Source organism: Schistocerca gregaria, chromosome 6 (genome assembly GCF_023897955.1).
Source record: "Schistocerca gregaria isolate iqSchGreg1 chromosome 6, iqSchGreg1.2, whole genome shotgun sequence".
Taxonomy (NCBI): Eukaryota; Metazoa; Arthropoda; class Insecta; order Orthoptera; family Acrididae; genus Schistocerca; species Schistocerca gregaria.
The window spans coordinates 550265344-550290623 of NC_064925.1; the positions used below are offsets into that span (position 1 = coordinate 550265344).

At 45.1% G+C, this 25280-nt stretch overlaps 1 protein-coding gene across 1 annotated transcript in view; it reads left to right on the top strand.

The window, feature by feature from the left end:
* The window catches only part of LOC126278937 (cuticle protein 16.5-like), a 51741-nt gene extending 26725 nt beyond the window's left edge, over nucleotides 1–25016 (top strand). The window contains exons 3-4 of the mRNA XM_049979214.1: nucleotides 19051–19104; nucleotides 24482–25016. Coding sequence (XP_049835171.1) covers nucleotides 19051–19104; nucleotides 24482–24937 — 510 coding nt within the window. The 3' untranslated portion in view covers nucleotides 24938–25016. The remainder of the gene's footprint in view (nucleotides 1–19050; nucleotides 19105–24481) is intronic.
* Nucleotides 25017–25280: the final 264 nt, after the last annotated feature.

The following is a 25280-nucleotide window of genomic DNA, read 5'->3' on the forward strand; positions in this document are numbered from 1 at the left end:
ATTCACACAAGGTTGGCGCCGGTGGTGACTTCTACAACGTGCTGACATGAGGAAAGTTTCCAACCGATTTCTCATACACAAACAGCAGTTGACCGGCGTTGCATGGTGAAACGTTGTTGTGATGACTCGTGTAAGGAGGAGAAATGCGTACCATCACGTTTCCGACTTCGATCAAAGTTGGACTGCAGCCTATCGCGATTGCGGTTTATCGTATCGCGACATTGCTGCTCGCATTGGTCGAGATCCAATGACTGCTAGCAGAATATGGAATCGGTGGGTTCAGGAGGGTAATACGGAACGCCGTGCTGGATCCCAACGGCATCGTATCACTAGCAGTCGAGATGACAGGCATCTTATCTGCAAGGCTGTAATGGATCGTGCAGCTACGTCTCGATCCCTGAGTCAACAGATGGGGACGTTTGCAAGACAACCATCTGCACGAACAGTTCGACGACGTTTGCAGCAGCATGGACTATCATCTAGGAGACAACGGCTGCGGTTACCCTTGACGCTGCATCACAGGCAGGAGCGCCTGCGATGGTGTACTCAACGTCGAATCTTGGTGCACGAATGACAAAACGTCATTTTTTCTGATGAATCCAGCTTCTGTTTATAGGATCGTAATGGTCGCATCCGTGTTTGGCGACATCGCGGTGAACGCACATTGGAAGCGTGTATTCGTCATCGCCATATTGGCGTATCACCGGGCGTGATGGTACGGGGTGCCATTAGTTAAACGTCTCGGTCACCTCTAGTGCGCATTGACGGCACTTTGGACAGTGGACGTTACATTTCAGATGTGTTACGATCCGTGGGTCTACCCTCCATTCGATCCCTGCGAAACCCTACATTGCAGCAGGATAGTGCACGAGCGCATGTTGCAGGCCCTGTACGGGCCTTTGTGGATACAGAAAATGTTCGACTGCTGCCCTGGCCAGCAGCCAGATCTCTCACCAATTGAAAACGTCTGGTCAATGGTGGCCGAGCAACTGGCTCATCACAATACGCCAGTCACAACTCTTGATGAACTGTGGTATCGTGTTGAAGCCGCGTGGGCAGCTGGACCTGTACACGCCAACCAACCTCTGTTTGACTCAATTCCCAGCCCTATCAAGGCCGCTATTACGGCCAGAGGTGGTTGTTGTGAGTACTGATTTCTTAGGATCTATGCACCCAAACTGCGTGTAAATGTAATCACATGTCAGTTGTAGTATAATATACTTGTCCAATGAATACCCGTTTGTCATCTTAATTTCCTCTTGGTGTAGCAATTTTAATGGCCAGTAGCGCACGTTTTTGTTAGGAAACAATGTCGCACTGGGTAGCTGTGCGGTCTTGGGCGCCTTGTCACGGTTCGCGCGGCTTCCCCCGTCGGAGGTTCGCCTCCTCCCTTGGGCATATGTGTGTGTGTGTGTTGCTGTTAGTTTAAGTTAGATTAAGGTGTGTGTAAGCCTAGGGACCGATGACCTACACAGTTTGGTCCCATAGAACTTAACACAAATTTCAGGAAACAGTAAGCATATCAAGTAGAAGCTTCTAAGTCAACGTAATCAAAAGATACGACCGTCAATGTCATATATTTTCATGCTCGCAAACTCACGTCCCGTTGACCTAGAATCATGAAATTTGACAAAAAAGTTTCACACTACAAGTAAAGAAAATTATCCGAAAATTGTTAAATTGTAATTATAGCACATAAAAATTATGTTCTGCCATAAGAATCTCCAGTGGATTCATCGTTCGTGAAAATCATAACAGAAAAATACGACTCCACATAAATATGAAATGTAAGTTTGAGTCATGTTTTCGCAAGTAAGTAGAAAATTTTTCATTAAATAATCTATCTTTACATACGCATAATCTTAATACTTCAGTTGATCAATGAAAGAACGCGATACAAACATGGTCAGGAAAATTCGGTAATACAGAAATACAACGAATGGAATAAATAGGAACTGCAGGGAAGCTAAGGCGAAATAGCTGCACGCAAAAAGTTTGCAGACTTCTAAAAAGAAAAGATTGTCGGAAGGACTGACTCAGCATATAGAAAAGTCAGTACAGTCTCCGCTGAAATTAAATCGAGGGTGATAACTTCACGAATGCAGTTGAATTCCACAGTTAAATACAGCGAAGATGGCGGATACTTGGAAAGAGTATACTGAGGGGAATGTGATGGAAGTGACAGGGGTGGGTGTAGAAGAAATTGGGAATTCACTATTAGAATCTGAATCAAAAAGAGCTTTGAGAGACTTAATATCGCACAAGGCACAAATGATAGATAACTTTCCATTAGACGATCGGTTCTAGGTGCTACGGTCGCCGGTTCGAATCCTGCCTCGGGTATGGCTGTGTGTGATGTCCTTAGGTTAGTTAGGTTTAAGTAGTTCTAAGTTCTAGGGGACAGATGAACTCAAATCTTAAGTTCCATAGAGCTCAGAGCCACTTGAACCGGTTTTTTTCATTAGAAGTCCTAATGTCATTGAGGGAAGTGGCAACAAATCGACTATTGACGTCAATGTGTAGAATTTATGAGACAGGCGTATACCATCAGATTTCCGGAAAAACATCATTCACACAATTCCAAAAACTTCAAATGGCTCTAAGCACTATGGGTCTTAACATCTGAGTTCAACAGTCCCCTAGACTTAGAACTACTTAAATGTAACTAATCTGAGGACATCACCCACATCCATGCCCAAGGCAGGATTCGAACCTGCGATCGCAGCAGCAGCGTGGTTCCGGACTGAAGCGCCTAGAACCGCTTGGTCACAGCAGCCGGCCACACAGTTCCAAAGACTGCAAGAACCGACAAGTGCGAGAACTGTTACACGATCAGTTTAACAGCCCAGGCATCCAAGTTACTGAAGCATTCATAATACACAGAAGAAAAGAAAATTGAGTATGTGTTAGATGAAGATGCGTTTGGCTTTAGGAAAGGTAATGGCACGAGAGAGGCAAGTCTGACGTCGTGATTCTTAATGGAAGCAAGACTAAAGAAAATTAAGCACGTTCATACGAATTGTCGACCTGGAAAAAGCATTCGAGAATGTAAATTGGTGCAAATGTTCGAAATTCTGAGAAAAAAAGGTAAGACATAGGGAAAGACGGTTAATTTACATTATGCACAGGAACCAAGAGAGAACAATAAGAGTGGAAGACCAAGAACGAAGTGCTCGGATTAAAAAAGGCATAAGACAAGGATGTAGGCTTTCGCCCCTAGTGTTCAATCAGTACATCGAAGAAGCAATAACGTATATTAAAGAAAGTTTCAAGAGAGGAATTAAAATCCAAAGTAAAAAAATATTACTAAGATTCGGTGACGACATTGATATACCGAGTGGAAGTAAAGAAGAATTACATGATCTGCTGAATGGAATGAACATCCCGGTGAGTACAGAATATAGATTGATAGTAAATCGAAGAAAGACGACAGTAATGAGAAGTAGCAGAAATGAGAACAGCGAGAAACTTAACATCAGGATTGATGGTCACGAAGTAGGTGAAGTTAAGGATTCTACTACCTGGGCAGCAAAATAACCAATAACGGGCGGAACAAGGAGGACATCAAAAGCAGACTAGCACTGGCAAAAAGTGCATTCATGGCCAAGAGAAGTCTACTAACATTAAAGACAGGACTTAATTTGTGGAAGAAATTTCTGAGAATGTCCGTTTGCATTATAGCACCGTATGGTGGTAAAACGTAGACTGTCGGAAAACCAGAAAAGAAGGGAATCGAAGCATTTGTGACGTTGTGGTGCTAAAGAATGTTGAAAATTAGGTGGACTGATAAGGTAAGGAATGAGGAGGTTCTCCGGAAAATCGGAAAGGAAAGGAATATGTGGAAAATTCTGACAAAGAGAAGGGACATGATGGTGGGACATCAGTTACGATATAAAACAATAACTTCCATAGCGCTAGAACAGTGGTTCGCAACGTTTCTGAGACCATTACATGCAGGCAGGCAGGTATTCTTTCCACCTATCTGCCCTCTCCTCTGCATTTAACAGTGGAATTCCCGTTGCAATCTTAATGTTACCACCGTTGCTTTTAATGTCACCAAAGGTTGTTTTGACTTTCCTGTATGCTGAGTCTGTCCTTCCGACAATCATATCTTTTTCGGTATCTTCTCATTTTTCCTGCAGCCATTTCGTCTTAGCTTCCCTGCACTTCCTATTTATTTCACTCCTCAGCGACTTGTATTTCTGTATTCCTGATTTTCCCGGAATATGTTTGTACTTCCTCCTTTCATCTATCAACTGAAGTATTTCTTCTGTTACCTATGGTTTCTTCACAGCTACCTTCTTTGTACCTATGTTTTCCTTCCCAACTTCTGTGATGGCCCTTTTTAGAGATGTCCATTCCTTTTCAACTGTGCTGCCTACTTCCTTATTACTGTATCTATAGCGTTAGAGAACTTCAAAAGTATCTCGTCATTCCTTAGAACTTCCGTATCCCACTTCCTTGCGTATTGATTCTTCCTGACTAATGTCTTGAACTTCAGCCTACTCTTCATCACTACTATATTGTGATCTGAGTCTATATCTGCTCCTGGGTACGCCTTACAATCCAGTATCTGATTTCGGAATCTCTGTCTGACCATGATGTAATCTAATTGAAATCTTCCCGTATCTCCCAGCCTTTTCCAAGTATACATCCTTCTCTTGTGATTCTTGAACAGGGTATTCGCTATTACTAGCTGAAACTTGTTACAGAATTCAATTAGTCTTTCTCCTCTTTCATTCCTTGTCCCAAGCCCATATTCTCCTGTAACCTTTTCTTCTACTCCTTTCCCTACAACTGCATTCCAGTCGCCCATTACTATTAGATTTTCGTCCAGCTTTACATACTGCATTACCCTTTCAGTATCCTCATACACTTTCTCTATCTGTTCATCTTCAGCCTGCGACGTCGGCATGTATACCTGAACTATCGTTGTCGGTGTTAGTCTGCTGTCGATTCTGATTAGAATAACCCGGTCACTGAACTGTTCACAGTAACACACCCTCTGCCCTACCTTCCTATTCATAACGAATCCTACACCTGTTATAACATTTTCTGCTGCTGTTGATATTACCCGATACTCATCTGACCACAAATCCTTGTCTTCCTTCCACTTCACTTCACTGACCCCTTCTATATCTAGATTGAGCCTTTGCATTTCCCTTTTCAGATTTTCTAGTTTCCCTACAACGTTCAAGCTTCTGACATTCCACGCCCCGACTCGTAGAACATTATCCTTTCGTTGATTATTCAATCTTTTTCTCATGGTAACCTCCCCCTTGGCAGTCCCCTCCCGGAGATCCGAATGGGGGACTATTCCATAATCTTTTGCCACTGGAGAGATCATCATGACACTTCTTCAACTACAGGCCACATGTCCTCTGGATACACGTTACGTGTCGTTAATGCAGTGGTTTCCATTGCCTTCTGCATCGTCATGTCGTTGATCATTGCTGATTCTTCGGCCTTTAGGGGCAATTTCCCACCCCTAGGACAAGAGAGTGTCCTGAACCTTTATCCGCTCCTCCGCCCTCTTTGACAAGGCCGTTGGCAGAATGAGGCTGACTTCTTAAGCCGGAAGTCTTCGGCCGCCAATGCTGATTATTTAACAAAATTTAGGCAGTGGCGGGGATCGAACACGGGACCGAAGACGTTTTGATTATAACTCAAAGACGCTACCCTTTTCTTTTACTGTTTTTAATACAAAGTTAATGTGGTTTTACTTTATACCACAACAAAAATAAATGTATCTAGTACCGCATCGTGCTCTGAGTAAAAAAAAAAAAACTATATCTCGGCAAGTTCCTACACCGAGGTAATGTATATGGGGAAAACGAAAAAAAAGAGTGCTTCATACAGGATGCAGAAGGGTGTGTCGCTACTCTCCTTACGCTTCATCATCCAAGTACGTCTTCACGTATATCATGTTATTCCACCGAGAATCGAACTTAGTCTTGTCAGCTCACTCAATGGGTGTCTTCTCCTACGTGTTGATGATCCAGGTGCGTGGAGGGTCTCGTAGGGCACTCCCTAAGTAATTAGAAAAATACTGTCTGTATTTTGGGTTCCGTACGATCTTGCAATGACGTTCTTGTAGGTAGTTCCAAAAGTCGAATACATCTTTAGGTCCATCGTGAAATAAGTAGTGTACCTCATGCGCATGGATCCACGTAACAGCGTTGGTCTTGGAGCGCGGGAAATACTGTTGATCCGGAAATAGTAGAAACCGAGGTGTAATGTGTTCCGGAGTCACTCGTAGAAAATACGACAAAATTTGTCGCACCAAGCGCCATAAGTCTTCTGCCGCGCCACATGTGAGACAATGTTCGTCCGTCTCTGGCATCCTGCAGTCTACGCAGAGAGGCGATTCCGCCATGTTTATCTTGTGGTGGCGTGATCGCGTGATCTGTTTACCATTGACTGTGATATACCATGTGGATCGGACGGCTTTGTCCAGTGTAAATGCGTGAATCGTCTTCCACACCACCTTCCAATTAATCTGAGGGCTTTTGGTCTCCACGATGTTTGGTGGGCAACTCTGCTGTATGACATGATATATATCCCGCGCCGACGCCTGTTTCGTCGGTGCTACTGCGATACGGACAAAGCTGTGTTCAATGTAAAAGTTCCCGAAGTAGTAGAAGGGTGGGGGTATGTCTTGCGTCGTCAGTGGGGGCATAAGGGAGGGCGGAGCTAAGGACTCCAACAGCAAACCTGTCAAACTTTCCGGGTGGTGGCACCACAGCTTGACGTGTAAGCTGACACACAGGACCACAGCTCTGTCGTGGACATGGACTAGACCAAGACCTCTCCTTTCTGGGAGAAGGGTCAGTGACTCATGACTGACTTTGAAGAGCATGCCTGTACTGACGTAGGCTCCGAATGCCGCTAATAGACGTCGGGCCATGAGTAACGGTATTGGGAGAACACGCGCTATGTGTGGAAGGCGCGATGCGAGGTAAACATTGACGAAGTGTGTCCTTTGGAGAATGTCCAGGGTCCGCAGACGAAGGTTGAAGATCTGGACCCGAATGTTTTGTAATAAGCGGCGGTAGTTAAGAGCCGCAGTGCGCCGTATGTCGTTGTGAAACTCTATTACGAGACATTTGATAGTGCCACGAAGCTGTAGGGGTTCGACACACGCTGCGGTCAATCCGTCTCCTATGGCCATGGCGACGGATTTGGCGACGTTGAGACAGCTGCCGGAAGCCACATCGTACGTGGTAATCCATTCTAGTGCTCCGTTGACATCATCGCGATTGCGGAACACGAGAACCAGGTCGTCTGCATATGCTGTACAGCGAAATGTGACATCACGTAGGGTAAGACCGGTGAGGCGTTGACGAGGGCCACAGAGGAGCGGTTCCAGTGCCAGAGCATATAGTAACGTCGACAAGGGACAGCCTTGACGCACGGAGCGGAAAATCGGGAGGGACTGCGAGAGACGCCCGTTAACGAGCACTTTGGAAGTCGCCCCTCGGAGGAGGCGCATCACGACGTCTGTGAATTGCTGCGGGTACTGCATATACTGGAGAACGGACGTTAGGTACGCGTGATCCACTAGATGAAAAGCTTGGCTAAAATCTAGTGATGCCACCGCTCTCGGGATGCGGTGTGCCCAGGCTAGAGCTATTAAGTCACGGTATCGACACAGTGCTGTGTGGATGTTGTTGATACCCCCTATTGAAGTCTGATCTGGCGAGATGACGTATGGTAGCGTCGGTCGTAGACGGTTTGCTAACAGTCTGGTCAATATCTTCATGTCGCAGTTGACGAGTGTTAGCGGGCGGTAATCTTGTATTCGAGCCCCACCTTTAGGTTTGTGTACCGGTATAATTATTCCATCTACGAAGGTCGCAGGGAGCGGCACCGCGGGGGACATAAGTTTCCGACAGATGTCTGTTAACTTGGGAGCCAGTAAATAATGGAAAGTTCTATAAAGCTCCACAGGGAGCCCGTCCGGGCCAGGAGATTTATTCGCCGCTCCTTTACCGATGGCGTCGATAACTTCGTCTTCCGTAATGTCGTTCAATAATTCAGTTTGTAAATCCTGTGGGACAACGCCGTAAACCAGTTGTGAGACTCCTGCCACCGTCGTCGGGTCGGAACATTGAGCAGAATAAAGTCGCGCGTAATGGTCGAAGAAGGCTGCAGCAATATCGCGTTGTGTGGTGTGATGACGGCCGTCCTCAGTGGTGATGGCATGTATCAGCGCCCGTCTTCGCAGTCTACTTTCTCGGATGATGTGGTACATGGTGGGTCGTTCCGTTGCGAGTCTGTCTTGTGTTCGCGCTCGGACGATCGTCCCTTCGAGGTGTCGGCGCATATGGGCTACGATCTGTGCTTTTGCACGCTGAACTGTCAACTATCGTTCCGGTGTGGGTGGCAAGGAGGCGCATTTGCGAAGGACGGTGAAATAAAAATCAAAGGTCTGTCGCCTCCAAGCAGCAGTCTCACGACCATACGTAATAAAGGTTCGCCGTAGGGCCGGCTTGGCGCAGGTTAACCACCAACTAATCGACGTAGGATACGTTGGGAGGCGGCGGACGCACAAACTCCACGTGTCTTCGATGGCGCGTCGACAGTCCGGAGAACCGAGATGAGCAAGGTTTAATTTCCAGGGATGTCGGCTACGCCACACCCGTTGGCGACGAAGGGTGACGGCACATATATGGGCCTCGTGATCAGAAAAGGCTACTGGCTACACCTCCACGTCACTCACCGTTGCCGCGAGAGAACGGAAGACGTAAATCCTATCGATGCGACTAGACGAGTGACTCGTGAAATGGGTGTATCCTGGTCTATGTCCTCGAACATGTTCCCATGTATCTACCAGCTGGAGATCGCCGATGAGTGTCCCAAGTTCGGGGCACGGTGAATGGCGTGGCAGCTGATCTTTAGGTGCTTGGGTGCAATTGAAATCGCCCCCTAATATCAAGTCATCGTGCCTGCCCTGAAAAAGGGGTGCTATTCCTTCTGCGAAGAAGAGCGATTGGTCACGACAGCGATTGGTTCCGGAAGGGGCGTACACATTGACAAAACGGACGCCTTGCACCGTTACGGCCATTCCTCTAACGTCGGGGAGATATTGGACTTCGTCCACCTCGAGGCCCTCTCTGAGGAGAATTGCGACTCCACTGTTAGTTGGCGAGGCGTGGGACACATGATCCGTATAACCATACATACGCGGGAAAGCGGCGACGAAGACTTCTTGGAGAAAGACAATGTCAACGTCTGCTGCATTGAGCATGTCTTGGAGCAGCGACAACTTCGTACGTGTCCGAATGGTGTTAATGTTGACGGTCGTTAAGCGATAGGTCTGTAGATCGTCTCCTGCGGTGGGGGCCGCCGTCAGTACCGCTGTAAAAGGTGGGGCCTGTGATCTGCTGGCCGCGTCCGCGCCGTCATCTGTTGCTACTCGGGAGGGGCCGAGTTGTGGGAGGAGAGACCCCTCTCCTCATATACCACAGTGGCCGTAGAATCGTCTTCAATGTCATCCGCCCAAGGTCCGTAAGTTAACGGAGGCTGCGGTAGAACACTTGTGGGCTGAGTGACTAAGTGTGAATCCGCAGTTGTTCCCGGTTGTTACCAACGGCGGGTAATGTGCTGGCCATCCGTTTGCCCGACAGAGCGGAATCGGGTTTGTCAAAATCAGGCAAAGTGACAGGTAAGGGCGATCTCATGTCATCCATTTTCCTCGTCGTTTCGTCGGCCGTCCGGTCGTCAGCTGGAGAAGACGTCCGCTGGAGGCAATCGTCTGAGGGTGTGCGACGTCGCTTTTTATGTTTTCTCGGTGACCTTTGTTTGCGGACGTGGGTTTCTGTGTCCGAAAGAGCTTGTGGCCCCGTATAGCATCCCCCCTCAGGTAGAAAGGCAGAGGTCGGGACAACCGTAGCGTCGAGTTCCATTCCGTCGTCCGAATATTCATGTGGAGTCGATGGGCGGCGTTCTGCAACCTCTGCAGACACCGTAATGGTGTTGGTCAATCCAGGACCGGCGACAGGCGCGCATTCTAACGCTTCTTGTCTTCCGGGGGGGGGGGGGGGGGGGGGGGGGAGGTTGTCGTCTGTCATGACAGTCGATCGTGTCGCCTCTGCGTCATTGAGGGGGAGGGCCGCGAGCGTAGGAGGTGGCGTCGTGTCATGTAATAGAAGTTGTGTAACCCGACGTTGAATGTACGCCGAGCGCACATGCCCCTTCTGGCCGCAACCAGAACAAGTACGAAGTTGTCCGTCGTACATTACTGTTGCTCGACAGCCACCTATGACTAAGTAGGATGGCACATGCTTCTTTAATTCAATTTTCACTTGTCGGACGCCGTTGAGGACCTGGTACGTCTCGAAGGTGTTACATTTTTCGGCCACGTGGCTAATTACCGTCCCTTAAGGGCGGAAAGCTGAGGTAACGACGTCCGGTAGTACTTCGAAAGGGAGTTCGAAGACTCTTAGTGTGCGTAATCCTAGTCCAGCATAGTCAACAGTAACCTCTCCGATGTGACCATCGGACTGTTTGAACTTGAGAGTGTTCGCGCATCAGTTCACAACTGCGTGACATAACTCGTCATCGACCATCTTGACGTAAACGACGCTACTTGTGATGGATAGGTGGATACCGATGATGTGCTGTGTTGGTATTTGAACTTCGTCACGGATGAATCGTTGGACTTCAAAGGCTCGTGGTCGTGCGTAGTCGGGCTGGAAGGTGATCTCGATGGTAGCTTTTCTGTACGAATGAGCCATGGCGACTCAGTGTTTACGGACGCGAGTATTAGCTGCGGCGACGAAGTAAACAAACTACGCGCGCTCGCGACTCTGCGGAAGGGACGTAAACAAGACGTCCTCGCCGCTCACCGGTCGAAAGCAGACTGAATCCCTAGACCACGGCTACTGTTAGGTTTAAGTAGTTCTAAGTCTAGGGGACTGATGACCTCAGATGCTAAGTCCCATAGTGCTTACAGACAGTGTTTGATTGCTGCACTCCTTATTTCTAAGCTGGCAGAAATTGGAAAACTTCAAGCTGTTAATACTTTGTGTCTGACCACAGCCACTAATAGCAACAGTATTGGTACTGATACTGTGTACAGCACTATCGCAGTACATACGTAGCGGCTACCGCTGTGTCGTGCTGTCAGTCAGTTCCTTTATCTGTTTCGAAGCGGGTAATGAAGCAATTTCTTGACTACTGCAGGTACTATCAGCAACTTGGAGAAGACATTTTCTTGAGATATTTAGCATTTGTTATGTTTACATCTGACTTTTATCACCAGCGATTTACGAGACAAAGCACAACGCATGCGTGCAGTTTAGTGGACTATATGAGGAACCTGTAACCTCCACCGCATTAATGTTACTAACTACGAAGCCGTGATTAAATGGCTCTGAGCACTATGGGACTTAACATCTATGGTCATCAGTCCCATAGAACTTAGAACTACTTAAACCTAACTAACCTAAGGACGTCACACAACAACCAGTCATCACGAGGCAGAGAAAATCCCTGCCCCGCCGGGAATCGAACTCGGAAACAAGTCGTGATTATTGGTGACATTTATAATAAGTACTAAAGTCTTACAAAATTGTGATAGTAGTAATGATCTTTTGAAAATAATTTAGTTTCGTGACTGAAACAGAATCGAGTCGTTCAGTTTTTACCCCTCAGAAAATTTCATAGCCCCCAGTCTGGGAAACGTCTACTAGACGGTCTGTAGAGAGTATAAACTGTAGAGGAAAACTAAGATTCGCATACATTCAACAAATAATTTAGGACGTACGTTGCATGTGCTATTCTGAGATGAAGAGGCTCGCACGAAAGAGGCAACAAACACGTCAGAAGACTCATGGAGAAGAAAGAGAGAGAAAGAGTTATAGAATTTTGGAACACGTATTATGTTCGAGTATAATAACTTTTCTGGAGACTAGAAATCTCCTCTGTAGGAATCAGCATGGGTTTAGAAAAAGATGGTCGTGTGAAACCCAGCTCGCGCTATTCGTCCACGAGACTCAGAGGGCAATAGACAAGGGTTCACCGGTAGATGCCGTGTTTCTTGACTTCCACAAGGCGTTCGATACAGTTCCCCACAGTCGTTTAACGAACAAAGTAAGAGCATATGGACTATCAGACCAATTGTGTGAGTGGATTGAAGAGTTCCTAGATAACAGAACGCAGCATGTTATTCTCAATGGAGAGAAGTCTTCCGAAGTAAGAGTGATTTCAGGTGTCGCGCAGGGGTGTGTCATTGGACCGTTGTTATTCACAATATACATAAATGATCTGGTGGATGACATCGCAAGTTCACTGAGGCTTTTTGCAAATGATGCTGTGATGTATCGAGAGGTTGTAACAATGGAAAATTGTACTGAAATGCAGGAGGATCTGCAGCGAACTGACGCATGGTGCAGGGAATGGCAATTGAATCTCAATGTAGACAAGTGCAATGTGCTGCGAATACGGTGAAAGATAGATCCCTTATCAGTTAGCTACAAAATAGGTCAGCAACTGGAAGCATTTAATTCCATAAATTATCTAGGAGTAGGCATTAGGAGTGATTTAAAATGGAATGATCATATAAAGTTGATCGTCGGTAAAGCAGATGGCACACTGAGATTCATTGGAAGAATCCTAAAGAAATGCAATCCGAAAACAAAGGAAGTAGGTTACAGTACGCTTATTCGCCCACTGCTTGAATACAGCTTACTGTTGTGGGATCCGTACCGAACTGGGTTGATAAAAGAGATAGAGAAGATCCAACGGAGAGCAGCGCGCTTTGTTACAGGATCATTTAGTAATCGCGAAAGCGTGACGGAGATGATAGGTAAACTCCAGTGGAAGACTCTGCAGGAGAGACGCTCAGTAACTCGGTACGGGCCTTTGTTGAAGTTTCGAGAATATACCTTCACCGATGAATCAAGCAGTATATTGCTCCCACCTACGTATATCTCGCGAAGAGACCATGAGGATAAAATCAGAGAGATTACAGCCCACACAGAGGAATACCGGCAATCCTTCTTTCCACGAACAATACGAGACTGGAATAGAAGGGAGAACCGATAGAGGTACTCAGGGTACCCTCCGCCACATACCGTCAGGTGGCTTGCGGAGTATGGATATAGATGTAGATGTACAGAGAGGGGAATCCCTGCTTTTTATATGTCTGGGCTAGTCTCAGGAAGTACTTCGAGTTTTTGATACAGTCTTGAAATTCCTGTGACCAACATCTTGCTACTAACGATTTCCTCGACATGTCGTGGATATTTCTATTGTCTATTGGCAAACCACAATTTATGAAAGATGTTTATATTTTATTAATAGGATTAAGAAGGAATAATTAATGTTTGTCTTGTTGGAAATAACTGTGGTAGCAGGGAATCTCTGCACCAAAGTATTGTTGGCAAGAGACGCCGCAAATTGATATAATTTTAAAAAGGGCGGGAGAGACCGCGTATGGATACATTTTAAGAAAAGAGCGGGAAAGACCGCGCATTGATATATTTGTAATGTTAGCAGGGATTGTCTGCACCAGAAAGCATTGTTGGCAGGAGAGACCGCAGTTTAGCGTTCGTAGGAAGTCAGTAGTAAGCGAGATGTGCAGCGAGTTGGTAGCAGGTCTGAAGCGAGAGGTTGAGAGGAGCGGTGTGCCTGCCAGCCACTAGCTATGATTTACAAGAGACTATAAACGGATGTACAGAGACACCAGCTAATTACACTAGTGGAAATTGAAATAAGAACACCGTGAATTCATTGTCCCAGGAAGGGGAAACTTTATTGACACTTTCCTGGGGTCAGATACATCACATGATCACACTGACAGAACCACAGGCACATAGACACAGGCAACAGAGCATGCACAATGTCGGCACTAGTACAGTGTATATCCACCTTTCGCAGCAATGCAGGCTGCTATTCTCCCATGGAGACGATCGTAGAGATGCTGGATGTAGTCCTGTGGAACGGCTTGCCATGCCATTTCCACCTGGCGCCTCAGTTGGACCAGCGTTCGTGCAGGACGCGCAGACCGCGTGAGACGACGCTTCATCCAGTCCCAAACATGCTCAATGGGGGACAGATCCGGAGATCTTGCTGGCCAGGGTAGTTGACTTACACCTTCTAGAGCACGTTGGGTGGCACGGGATACATGCGGATGTGCATTGTCCTGTTAGAACAGCAAGTTCCCTTGCCAGTCTAGGAATGGTAGAACGATGGGTTCGATAACGGTTTGGATGGACCACTGGCGACAACATCGATGTACTGTGGAGACCTCACGCCCCACGTGTTGAGCAATTCGGCTGTACGTCCACCCGGCCTCCCGCATGCCCACTATACGCCCTCGCTCAAAGTCCGTCATCTGCACATACGGTTCACGTCCACGCTGTCGCGGCATGCTACCAGTGTTAAAGACTGCGATGGAGCTCCGTATGCCACGGCAAACTGGCTGACACTGACGGCGGCGGTGCACAAATGCTGCGCAGCTAGCGCCATTCGACGGCCAACACCGCGGTTCCTGGTGTGTCCGCTGTGCCGTGAGTGTGATCATTGCTTGTACAGCCCTCTCGCAGTGTCCGGAGCAAGTATGGTGGGTCTAACACACCGGTGTCAATGTGTTCATTTTTCCATTTCCAGGAGTGTATTATCATAAGAGGAACTAATATTATTGAATTAATATTTTGAGAAACTCAAAACTACTGAAGGTATGTTTGCGAAATGATAGTTTTAAGATTATTGTAAAAAGTAAGTCCTATTTGAACGTTTGTAAAATCATGTCAATCAGAATATAATTAATTTTTGCCAGCAATATTGCATTACTGATTATAATCCATTCCAAAAAACCAACAACACAAAACTTTGCAAAAATTTTATTGTTATCATAAAAAGTGTAACTATGAATTAGATAACTACAGTCAAATTAATTAAAGAATAAGGTCAGCTTTGCTATTAAAGAATAACGTCAGCTTTGGTAATAAATACAGCCACTTATTATGACAGCCCACCTCTAGTTAACAAAGTATATTAAACCAGAGTAAGTATATTCATGTCGCAGTTCGATGTAGCAGTCAGATGGCGATCCAGGAACAGTAAAAAAGGTAAGGAACAGTTTGGGGTTATTGCAGAGAGCGACTAAGGGCCACAACGACGACACATTCTATGTTTCGTCGAAACAATCAGAAGATCACTTTTAACAAGCAGCAATTAAATGTGTATGCAAAGATTGAGAAAGAGAATTAATTTCAAAGGGTAGATTTCATTTGTTATTATTAAGCAAGAGGTAGAAATCCTAAGGAAAGGTTTCAGAGATTATTGCAGAAGGGAAGGTTGAGTAAGAAAAGAGATATAGAGGAGACGGTTGTAGCATAACACAAGAGAGATATAGAGGAGACGGGAAGTTTTCACTATATATATACATAATTTTTTTAAGAGGGCGGAGAAGCGGATAAAGGTTCAAGGCACTCTCTTGTCCTAGGGGTGGGAAATTGCCCCTAAGGCGGAAGAATCAGCAATGATCAACGACATGAGGATGCAGAATGCAATGGAAACCACTGCATTAAAGACACGTAACGTGTATCCACAGGACATGTGGCCTGTAGTTGAAGAAGTGTCATGATGATCTCTCCATTGGCAAAAGATTCCGGAATAGTCCCCCATTCGGATCTCCGGGATGGGACTGCCAAGGGGGAGGTTATCATGAGAAAAAGATTGAATAATCAACGAAAGGATAACGTTCTACGAGTCGGGGCGTGGAATGTCAGAAGCTTGAACGTGGTAGGGAAACTTGAACATCTAAAAATGGAAATGAAAAGGCTCAATCTAGATGTAGTAGGGGTCAGTGAAGTGAAGTGGAAGGAAGACAGGGATTTCTGGTCAGATGAGTATCGGGTAATATCAACAGCAGCAGAAAATGGTATAACAGGTGTAGGATTCGTTATGAATAGGAAAGTAGGGCAGAGGGTGTGTTACTGTGAAGAGTTCAGTGACCGGGTTGTTCTAATCAGAATCGACAGCAGGCCAACACCGACAACGATAGTTCAGGTATACATGCCGACGTCGCAAGCTGAAGATGAACAGATAGAGAAAGTGTATGAGGATATTGAAAGGGTAATGCAGTATGTAAAGGGGGACGAAAATCTAATAGTAATGGGCGACTGGAATGCAGTTGTAGGGGGAGAAGTAGAGGAAAAGGTTACAGGAGAATATGGGCTTGGGACAAGGAATAAAAAAAGAGGAAAAAGACTAATTGAGTTCCGTAGCAAGTTTCAGCTAGTAATAGCGAATATCCTGTTCACAGAATCACAAGAGGAGGAGGTATACTTGGAAAAGGCCGGGAGATACGGGAAGATTTCAATTAGATTACATCATGGTGAGACAGAGATTCCGAAACCAGATATTGGATTGTAAGGCGTACCCAGGAGCAGATATAGACTCAGATCACAATATAGTAGTGATGAAGAGTAGGCTGAAGTTCAAGACATTAGTCAGGAAGAATCAATACGCAAAGAAGTGGGATACGGAAGTTCTAAGGAATGACGAGATACGTCTGAAGTTCTCTAACTCTGTAGATACAGCAATAAGGAATAGCGCAGTAGGCAGTACAGTTGAAGAGGAATGGACATCTCTAAAAAGGGCCATCACAGAAGTTGGGAAGGAAAACATAGGTACAAAGAAGGTAGCTGCGAAGAAACCATGGTTAACAGAAGAAATACTTCAGTTGATTGATGAAAGGAGGAAGTACAAAACATGTTCCCGAAAAATCAGGAATACAGAAATACAAGTCGCTGAGGAATGAAATAAATAGGAACTGCAGGGAAGCTAAGACGAAATGGCTGCAGGAAAATTGTGAAGACATCGAAAAAGATATGATTGTCGGAAGGACAGACTCAGCATACAGGAAAGTCAAAACAACTTTTGGTGACATTAAAATCAACGGTGGTAACATTAAGAGTGCAATGGGAATTCCACTGTTAAATGCAGAGGAGGGAGCAGATAGGTGGAAAGAATACATTGAAAGCCTCTATGTGGGTGAAGATTTGTCTGATGTGATAGAAGAAGAAACAGGAGTCGATTTAGAAGAGATAGGGGATCCAGTATTAGAATCGGAATTTAAAAGAGCTTTGGAGGACTTACTGTCAAATAAGGCAGAAGGGATAGATAACATTCCATCAGAATTTCTAAAATCATTAGGGGAAGTGGCAACAAAACGACTATTCACGTTGGTGTGTAGAATATATGAGTCTGGCGACATACCATCTGACTTTCGGAAAAGCATCATCCACACAATTTCGAAGACGGCAAGAGCTGACAAGTGCGAGAATTATCGCACAATCAGCGTAACAGCACATGCCTCGAAGCTGCTTACAAGAATAATATACAGAAGAATGGAAAAGAAAATTGAGAATGCGCTACGTGACGATCAGTTTGGCTTTAGGAAAAGTAAAGGCACGAGAGAGACAATTCTGACGTTACGGCTAATAATGGAAACAAGGCTAAAGAAAAATCAAGACACGTTCATAGGATTTGTCGACCTGGAAAAAGCGTTCGACAATATAAAATGGTGCAGGCTGATCGAGATTCTGAAAAAAGTAGGGGTACGCTATAGGGAGAAACGGGTCATATACAATATGTACAACAAGAGGCAATAATAAGAGTGGACGATCAAGAACGAAGTGCTCGTATTAAGAAGGGTGTAAGAAAAGGCTGTAGCCTTTCGCCCCTACTCTTCAATCTGTACATCGAGGAAGCAATAACGGAAATAAAAGAAAGGTTCAGGAGTGGAATTAAAATACAAGGTGAAAGGATGTCAGTGATACGATTCGCTGATGACATTGCTATCCTGAGTGAAAGTGAAGAAGAATTAAATGATCTGCTGAACGGAATGAACAGTCTAATGGGTACACAGTATGGTTTGAGAATAAATCGGAGAATGACGATGGTAATGAGAAGTAGTAGAAATGAGAACAGCGAGAAACTTAACATCGGGATTGATGGTCACTAAGTCAATGAGGTTAGGGAATTCTTCTACCTAGGCAGTAAAATAACCAATGACGGACGGAGCAAGGAGGACATCAAAAGCAGACTCGCTATGGCAAAAAATGCATTTCTGGCCAAGAGAAGTCTACTAATATCACATACCGGCCTTAATTTGAGCAAGAAATTTCTGAGGATGAACGTCTGGAGTACAGCATTGTATGGTACTGAAACATGGACTGTTGGAAAACCGGAACAGGAGAGAATCGAAGCATTTGATATGTGGTGCTATAGACGAATGTTGAAAATTAGGTGGACTGATAAGGTAAGGAATGAGGAGGTTCTACGCAGAATCGGAGAGGAAAGGAATATGTGGAAAATACTGATAAGGAGAAGGGACAGGATGATAGGACATCTGCTAAGACATGAGGGAATGACTTCCATGGTACTAGAGGGAGCTGTAGAGGGCAAAAACTGTAGAGGAAGACAGAGAATGGAATACGTCAAGCAAATAATTGAGGACGTAGGTTGCAAGTGCTACTCTGAGATGAACAGGTTAGCACAGGAAAGGAATTTGTGGCGGGCCGCATCAAACCAGTCAGTAGACTGATGACCAAAAAAAAAAAAAAAAAAAAAATATACATAATTTAGTTTGTACGAAACCATCAGTGCGTGAATCCTTCGAAACCAAATTTTAGTGCCACCTGGGGGTGCTAAAGTAGTGCTCACACCCCGGTGTCTGGTATACAAGAACTACCTCTGTGAAGACTGCTTCTGCTTCCCTAGTAAGCTATAATTAATGTCACTGTGGCAGCTCACTGTTCTAATTGCTGTGTTGCGTCTAGTTGTTTGTGATGCACTGGTCCTGCCAGCCGCACAGCCTCTTCGCTCTGAGTAAGAACTGGAGCCCGGACGCGGCGCAGTGACGGCTGTTGTTCTGTCGAGTTGTGACACCTGGCCGGTGGGTGGCTTTGGAGCCGTGGGCGGTCGGCGGTCTGTGCCAAACCGGACGACTAATGAGCGGCCAGCGAGAGCAGCGAAAGGTGTGGCGCGGTCGAAATCTGCGTATAAAAGGAACACACGCTGCTGCACTGGCAGTACTCGATCGCTCGACCGACACACACCCAACACCGCTCCACCATGTACAAGCTCGTAAGTACCACGCCACGAGATAACTGTATCTGCGCTCCTTGCTTCACGGCAGTGTTCATGTCGTAGGAGTTATCCACTACATTACAGGTCCATGTCATTAAGGTCGATATGCAGCAGGATTTTGGAACGTATATTGTGTTCCGTAGAAATACTGGAAAACGTGAGGCAATACTGACCCTACGACTTATCTTAGAAGATAGATTATGGAAAGACAAACCTACGTTTCTACCATTTGTAGACTTGAGAGAAAGCTTTTGACAATGTTGACTGGAATTCTCTCTTTCAAATTTTGAAGGTGCCAGGAGTAAAATACAGGGAGCGAAAGGCCATTTACAATTTGTACAGAAACGAGATGGCAGTTACAAGAGTCGATGGACATAAAAGGGAAGCAGTCGTTGGGAAGGGAATGATACAGGGTTGTAGCCTCCCCCGACGTTATTTAGTCTGTATATTGAGAAAGCAGTAAAGGAAACAAAAGAAAAATTCGGAGTAGGTATTCAAATCCAGCTAGAAGAAATAAACATTTTGAGGTTTGCCGATGACATCATAATTCTGTCAGAGACAGCAATGGATTTGGAAGAGCAGTTGAACGAAATGGACAGTGTCTTGAAAGGAGGATATAAGATGAAAATCAACAACAGCAAAACGAGGATAATGGAATGTCGTCGAATTAAGTCGGGTGATGCTGAGGGTATTAGATTAGGAAATGAGACACTTAAAGTAGTAAAGGAGTTTTGCTATTTGGGGAGCAAAATAACTGACGATGGTCGAAGTAGAGAGGATATAAAATGTAGACTGGCAATGGCAAGGAAAGCGTTTCTGGAGAAGAGCAATTTGTTAACATCGAGTATAGATTTAAGTGTAAAGAAGTAGTTTATGAAAGTATTTGTATTGAATGTAGCCATGTATGGAAGTGAAACATGGACAATAAATAGTTTGGGCAAGAAGACAATAGAAGCTTTGGAAATGTGGTGCTACAGAAAAATGCTGAAGATTAGATGGGTAGATCACGTAACTAATGAGGAGGTACTGAACAGAATTGGGGAGGAGTTTGTGGCACAACTTGACTAGAAAAAGGGATCCGTGGGTAGGACATGTTCTGAGGCATCAAGGGATCACCAATTTAGTTTGGAGGGCAGCGTGGAGGGTAAAAATCGTAGATGGAGGCCAATAGATCAATACACTAAGCAGATTCAGAAAGATGTAGGTTGCGGTAGGTACAGGGACATGAAAAAGCTTGCACAGGATAGAGTAGCATGGAGAGCTGCATCAAGCCAGTCTCAGGACTGAAGACCACAACAACAACAACATTGTGTTCTAACATTATTAATTACTTCTAAAAGCACCGTCTATTGACACGTATTGAACACGGGTTTAAGAAACATCGTTCTTGTGAAACACAACTAGCTCTTTATTCACACGAAGTGCTCAATGCTATCGACAAGGCATTTCAAATTGATTCCGTATTTCTAGATTTCCAAATTGTACCTCACAAGCGTTTTACAATCAAACTGCTTGCTGCTTATGACATATGGTCTCAGTTATGTGACTGCATTTGTAATTTCCTGTCAGAGAGGTCACAATTTATAATAATCCACTGGAAGTCGTCGAATAAAATAGGAGTGATTTCTGGCGTTCCACAAGATAGAGTTATAGGTCCTCTGTAGTTTCTCATTTACATAAATGATTTAGGAGACAATATGAGCAGCCGTCTTCGGTTGTTTGCAGATGATGCTGTCGTTTATCGTCCAATAACGTCATCAGAAGATAAAAAAATTGCATTACGCTTAACATAAGATATTGTATAATGCGAAATTTGGCAGTTGATCCTAAATAATGATAAGTGTGAGGTCATTCACATGAATGCTAAAAGAAATCCGTTAAACTCAAGGTACACGTTAAATTAATCAAACCCAAAGGCCGTAAATTCAACTAAATCCCTAATAATTACAATTACGAAGAACACTTGAAAATATTGTGGAGAAGGCGAACCAAAGACTGTTTTATTGGTAGAGCACTTAGAAGAATCAACAGATCTGCTAAAGAGACAGCCCTTTTGAAGTACTGCTGCGCGGTATGGGATCCTTACCATATAGGATTAACGGAGTAAATGGGGACAGTTCAAAGAAGGACCGCACGTTCTGTGTGATCGAGAAATAGGAGAGAGAATGACATAGACATGACACATGATTTGGGGTGGGCGTCACTAAAACAAAGGCGTTCCTCGTTGCGGCGTAATCTTCTGACGAAGTTTCAATCACTATCTTTCTCCTTCGAACGCGAAAATATTTTGTTGACGTAGACATACATAGAGAGAAACAGTCATCGTAGTAAAATAAGGGAAATCGGACCTCACACGGAAAGATATAGGTATTCGTTTCTCCCTAGCGCTGTTCGAGAGTGGTATAACAGAACTACTGTGGAGTTGGTTTGATGAACCCTTTGCCAGGCACTTAAGTGTGATTTGCACAGTAGTCATGTAGATGTAGATGTTTTCTTGGAAGAATTTTCCGAGTTCTTGATTTTGTTGCTGCGATCACTAACCATTTTTACACTGACCTACCAGTGGGGCCGGCAATAATCTAAGATTTAGGAGTCATCAGTCAAGTATTGCGTAACTCTGGGAATTAAAATCAAATAACTACATCCCACAATAAGTATTCGTTAACTAATACAGTGAGTAACGGCCTTCAGTTTTTGGAGATGAGCGTCACCGCCCAGCTTACAAGTGGCCGAATACATATGAATTAAGAGACAAAGGAATTACAGACACTGGCTGCGAAGAGACATTGATTTAAATCAGTGAGCACATGTACCGGACAGGGAATCGAAACCAGTTCTCCTGCTGCTTACTTAAGACACCAGCACACGATGGTCATCATACCTGTGCGGAATATCTTAACCCGCCTCCCTTCAGACTCGAATTGTCAACTCATCCACACACTACTGATGTAGTGTGACTTCCCCATTACCCTCATTACATGCGGCATTTCGCCGATTCCCGTAAGAGTTCGAGCCTCGTGTGCATCCGCACTGAAGAGATCACTGGCCGTCCCCGCCTTGATTTTTTTATATGTGTTCTTTCATCAAGGGAATCACTGCACATCTGACAAATAATTCACGTTAAAATCTGACCAAGATACATGCTGACAATGTTAACCCTTGCCGCGCTTTCTGGCGTTTAACATACACAATACCTTAACTGTTATTCCGAGCTCAGGGGGGAAAACTTAAACATTCATGATAGTGAACAAGCGGGTAATAATCTTCACAACATAAGTAATAAGAGTGGCATTATATAAGTTTCAAATCCCAAGACAGCTACAGATAACGTTATATTAACCACCAGGAAATTGTTACTTAAATAAACACTTAGAATAAATCCCCACCTATGACAAAAATTTATAATGTTGTCATTTCGTATTTTCGTATATGGGACAGGCTATCTGTTATGACAAAATGTGTGGATAAAACTCCAACGTCAAGACCGCTAGCATACCTTTATTGACTGCTAGTTTCAGCTCACTGACGAGCCATCTTCAGATCAATAAAAATTATTACCCACCTTTGTGCGTGTCAGGCACCAAGCATTACACATCGACGTAATCTATTGAGCTGAATCCCCGTTGTTGTAATGGCGCGGTAAAATTTCAGTCTTACTTGGTACATGCACCTATTTGTGAAAAAATACGTTGTCAGATAGTTGCTGCTATTACTTTTAGAGATGGGTGAAGGTGTGTATGGGGAACTACAGCTAAACTATAGGTGATTATATTTGTGTTTAATCCACAGATTTAGGTGATCATATGTTGAATGGTGACTGCCCCAGAGACAATAAGCACATATAATCCTGGAGGATGAATGTGGAGGTTGGAACGGGTGACACATAAATCATTAGAATGTTTGGAGTAATTTCGAGCACACGTGATCGATATATGAATAATCTGGAAAAATGTACGGTGGAACGGCGACACCTCTAGCTCTTCAATGGATGACGGTATGTGGACTGGAAAGAAGAAGGATGGAGGCACAGATTTGTAGCCCCTCGAGAAATATCAGTCTTAGAACAGGTGTGGCTTACTATACTCCGGGTGTAACCGAGAAATATCAGTCTTACAACAGATGTGGCTTACTATAGTCCGGGTGTAACCGAGAAATATCAATCTTAGAACAGGTGTGGCTTACTATAGTCCGGGTGTAACCCGCGCTTACCACTAGAAAGAGTGGGGTTGATGAAGGAGTTTAGAAGTAAAAGTGAATGAAAAGACAGTGTCAAACTCACAAACTTGGATAATTAGGCCAACTATTGCGAACTTCCAAGCTTAGATCAATATAGCGAATGGACCTTGATGAGAGTGTTCTAGAGGGAAAAAAAAGTGGTTCAAATGGCTCTGAGCACTATGGGACAACATCTGAGGTCATCGGTCCCCTAGACTTAGAACTACATAAACCTAACTAACGTAAGGTCATCACACACATCCATGCCCGAGGCAGGATTCGAAGCTACGACCGCCCCAGCCGCGTGGTTCCAGACTGAAGCGCTTAGAACCGCTTGGCCACCGTGGCCGGCCGAGAGGAAAGTAATCTCGACTACTTGACGATAGAGTATTTTTCAGAATTTGGGAAAAATGACAGCTCCAAAGAGATTTAAACATTTTAATTCTTCCAGAATTACTACTTCAATGCAGTTTATCTTGTGGATAAGAATAATTATTCGACACATGTTGCAACTTAAGTTTTAGTATCGTTTTTATACAAATGTGTTTCTTTGTGCATTACAGAAGATGAAATTGAATTATTTGTAGCATGACTCTTTAAATTTATGCGAAAAACTCAGTAGCAAACGGCCAGTAGTCGCCATTCGCATATAGAAGATATAGAAACAGATCTCTCACATCAGATAAAACTTCTGGGCTGAGAACCTGTTGTCAATGTACGCTCTTTAATGACGTTTCATCCTGATATGTGAGAACATCTTCAAAGATAATATAACTGAAGTAAACACCATCCTAGAAAGCTTTCATCATATTACTAAGTAGGTTTATCGCAAATATTTGAACCCCAGCTTCTCATAAGTCTCTGCTTAAATGCACGAGAGTATAGAGTGTAGAGCTGAACTGTGTACGGTACGCCAGCCGGAATGACCGAGCGGTTCTAGGCCATTCAGTCTGGAACTGTGTGAACGCTACGGTTGCAGGTTCGAATCCTGCATCGGGCATGGATGTGTGTGATGTCCTTAGGTTAGTTAGGTTTAGGTAGTTCTAGGGGACTGATGACCTCAGCTGTTAAGTCCAACAGTGGTCAGAGCGGTTTTTGTAAGGTAGAGTAGTGAGTGCCATGTCAGCTTCTACATCCACAGAACTGCCTCTCCTTGCAGCTGATCCTGTCCGCGCTGGTGGCCGCCGCGTCTGCCGGCTACCTGGGAGGCTACGCCGCCCCCGCCTACGCCGCCCCCGTGGCGGCCTACGCCGCCCCCGTCGCCGCCGTGGCGCACGCCCCCGTGGCTGTGGCCCACGCCGCTCCTGCTGTGGCCGTCGCGCACGCCCCGGTCGCCTCCTCCGTGGCCAACACGTACAGGATCTCGCAGACAGCCCGCCTCGCCTACGCCGCCCCCGCTGTGGCTCACGCCCCCGTCGCCTACGCCGCCCCCGCCGTAGCTCACGCCCCCGTCGCCTACGCCGCCCCCGCCGTAGCTCATGCTCCTGTCGCCTACGCCGCCCCCGCCTACGGCTACGCCCGCTACGCCGCCGCCGCCCCCGCTCTGGGCTACGGCTACGGAGCCTACGGCTACGCCGCCCCCGCTCTTGGCTACGGCCACGCTCTCGTCCATTAGGGCCTGCACAAACTACAGTGTACCCCATTTGTAACATAAAACCAAATAAAAAATAAAAAAACTTCGTAATAATAATAAACTGTAAAATCCTTTCTTTTCACCTTCGGGACAGCCCATGAAACATCCCACATCTTTTGTAGCACTGGAAGAAATACTGTTTCGGAAAGCTGATAAGACATTAAATAGATACTGCAATATGGTCGATCCACTATGTCACATCAATTTTTAAGAAAGTTAAGCATCTGAGTGCTGGAGTGAGTTGTGAGTTATATTGCGCTAAACTACTTTACTATGATCTGAGCCAACTGACGAAAAGCCTAAACATTTTATCTCGCTGGGATGA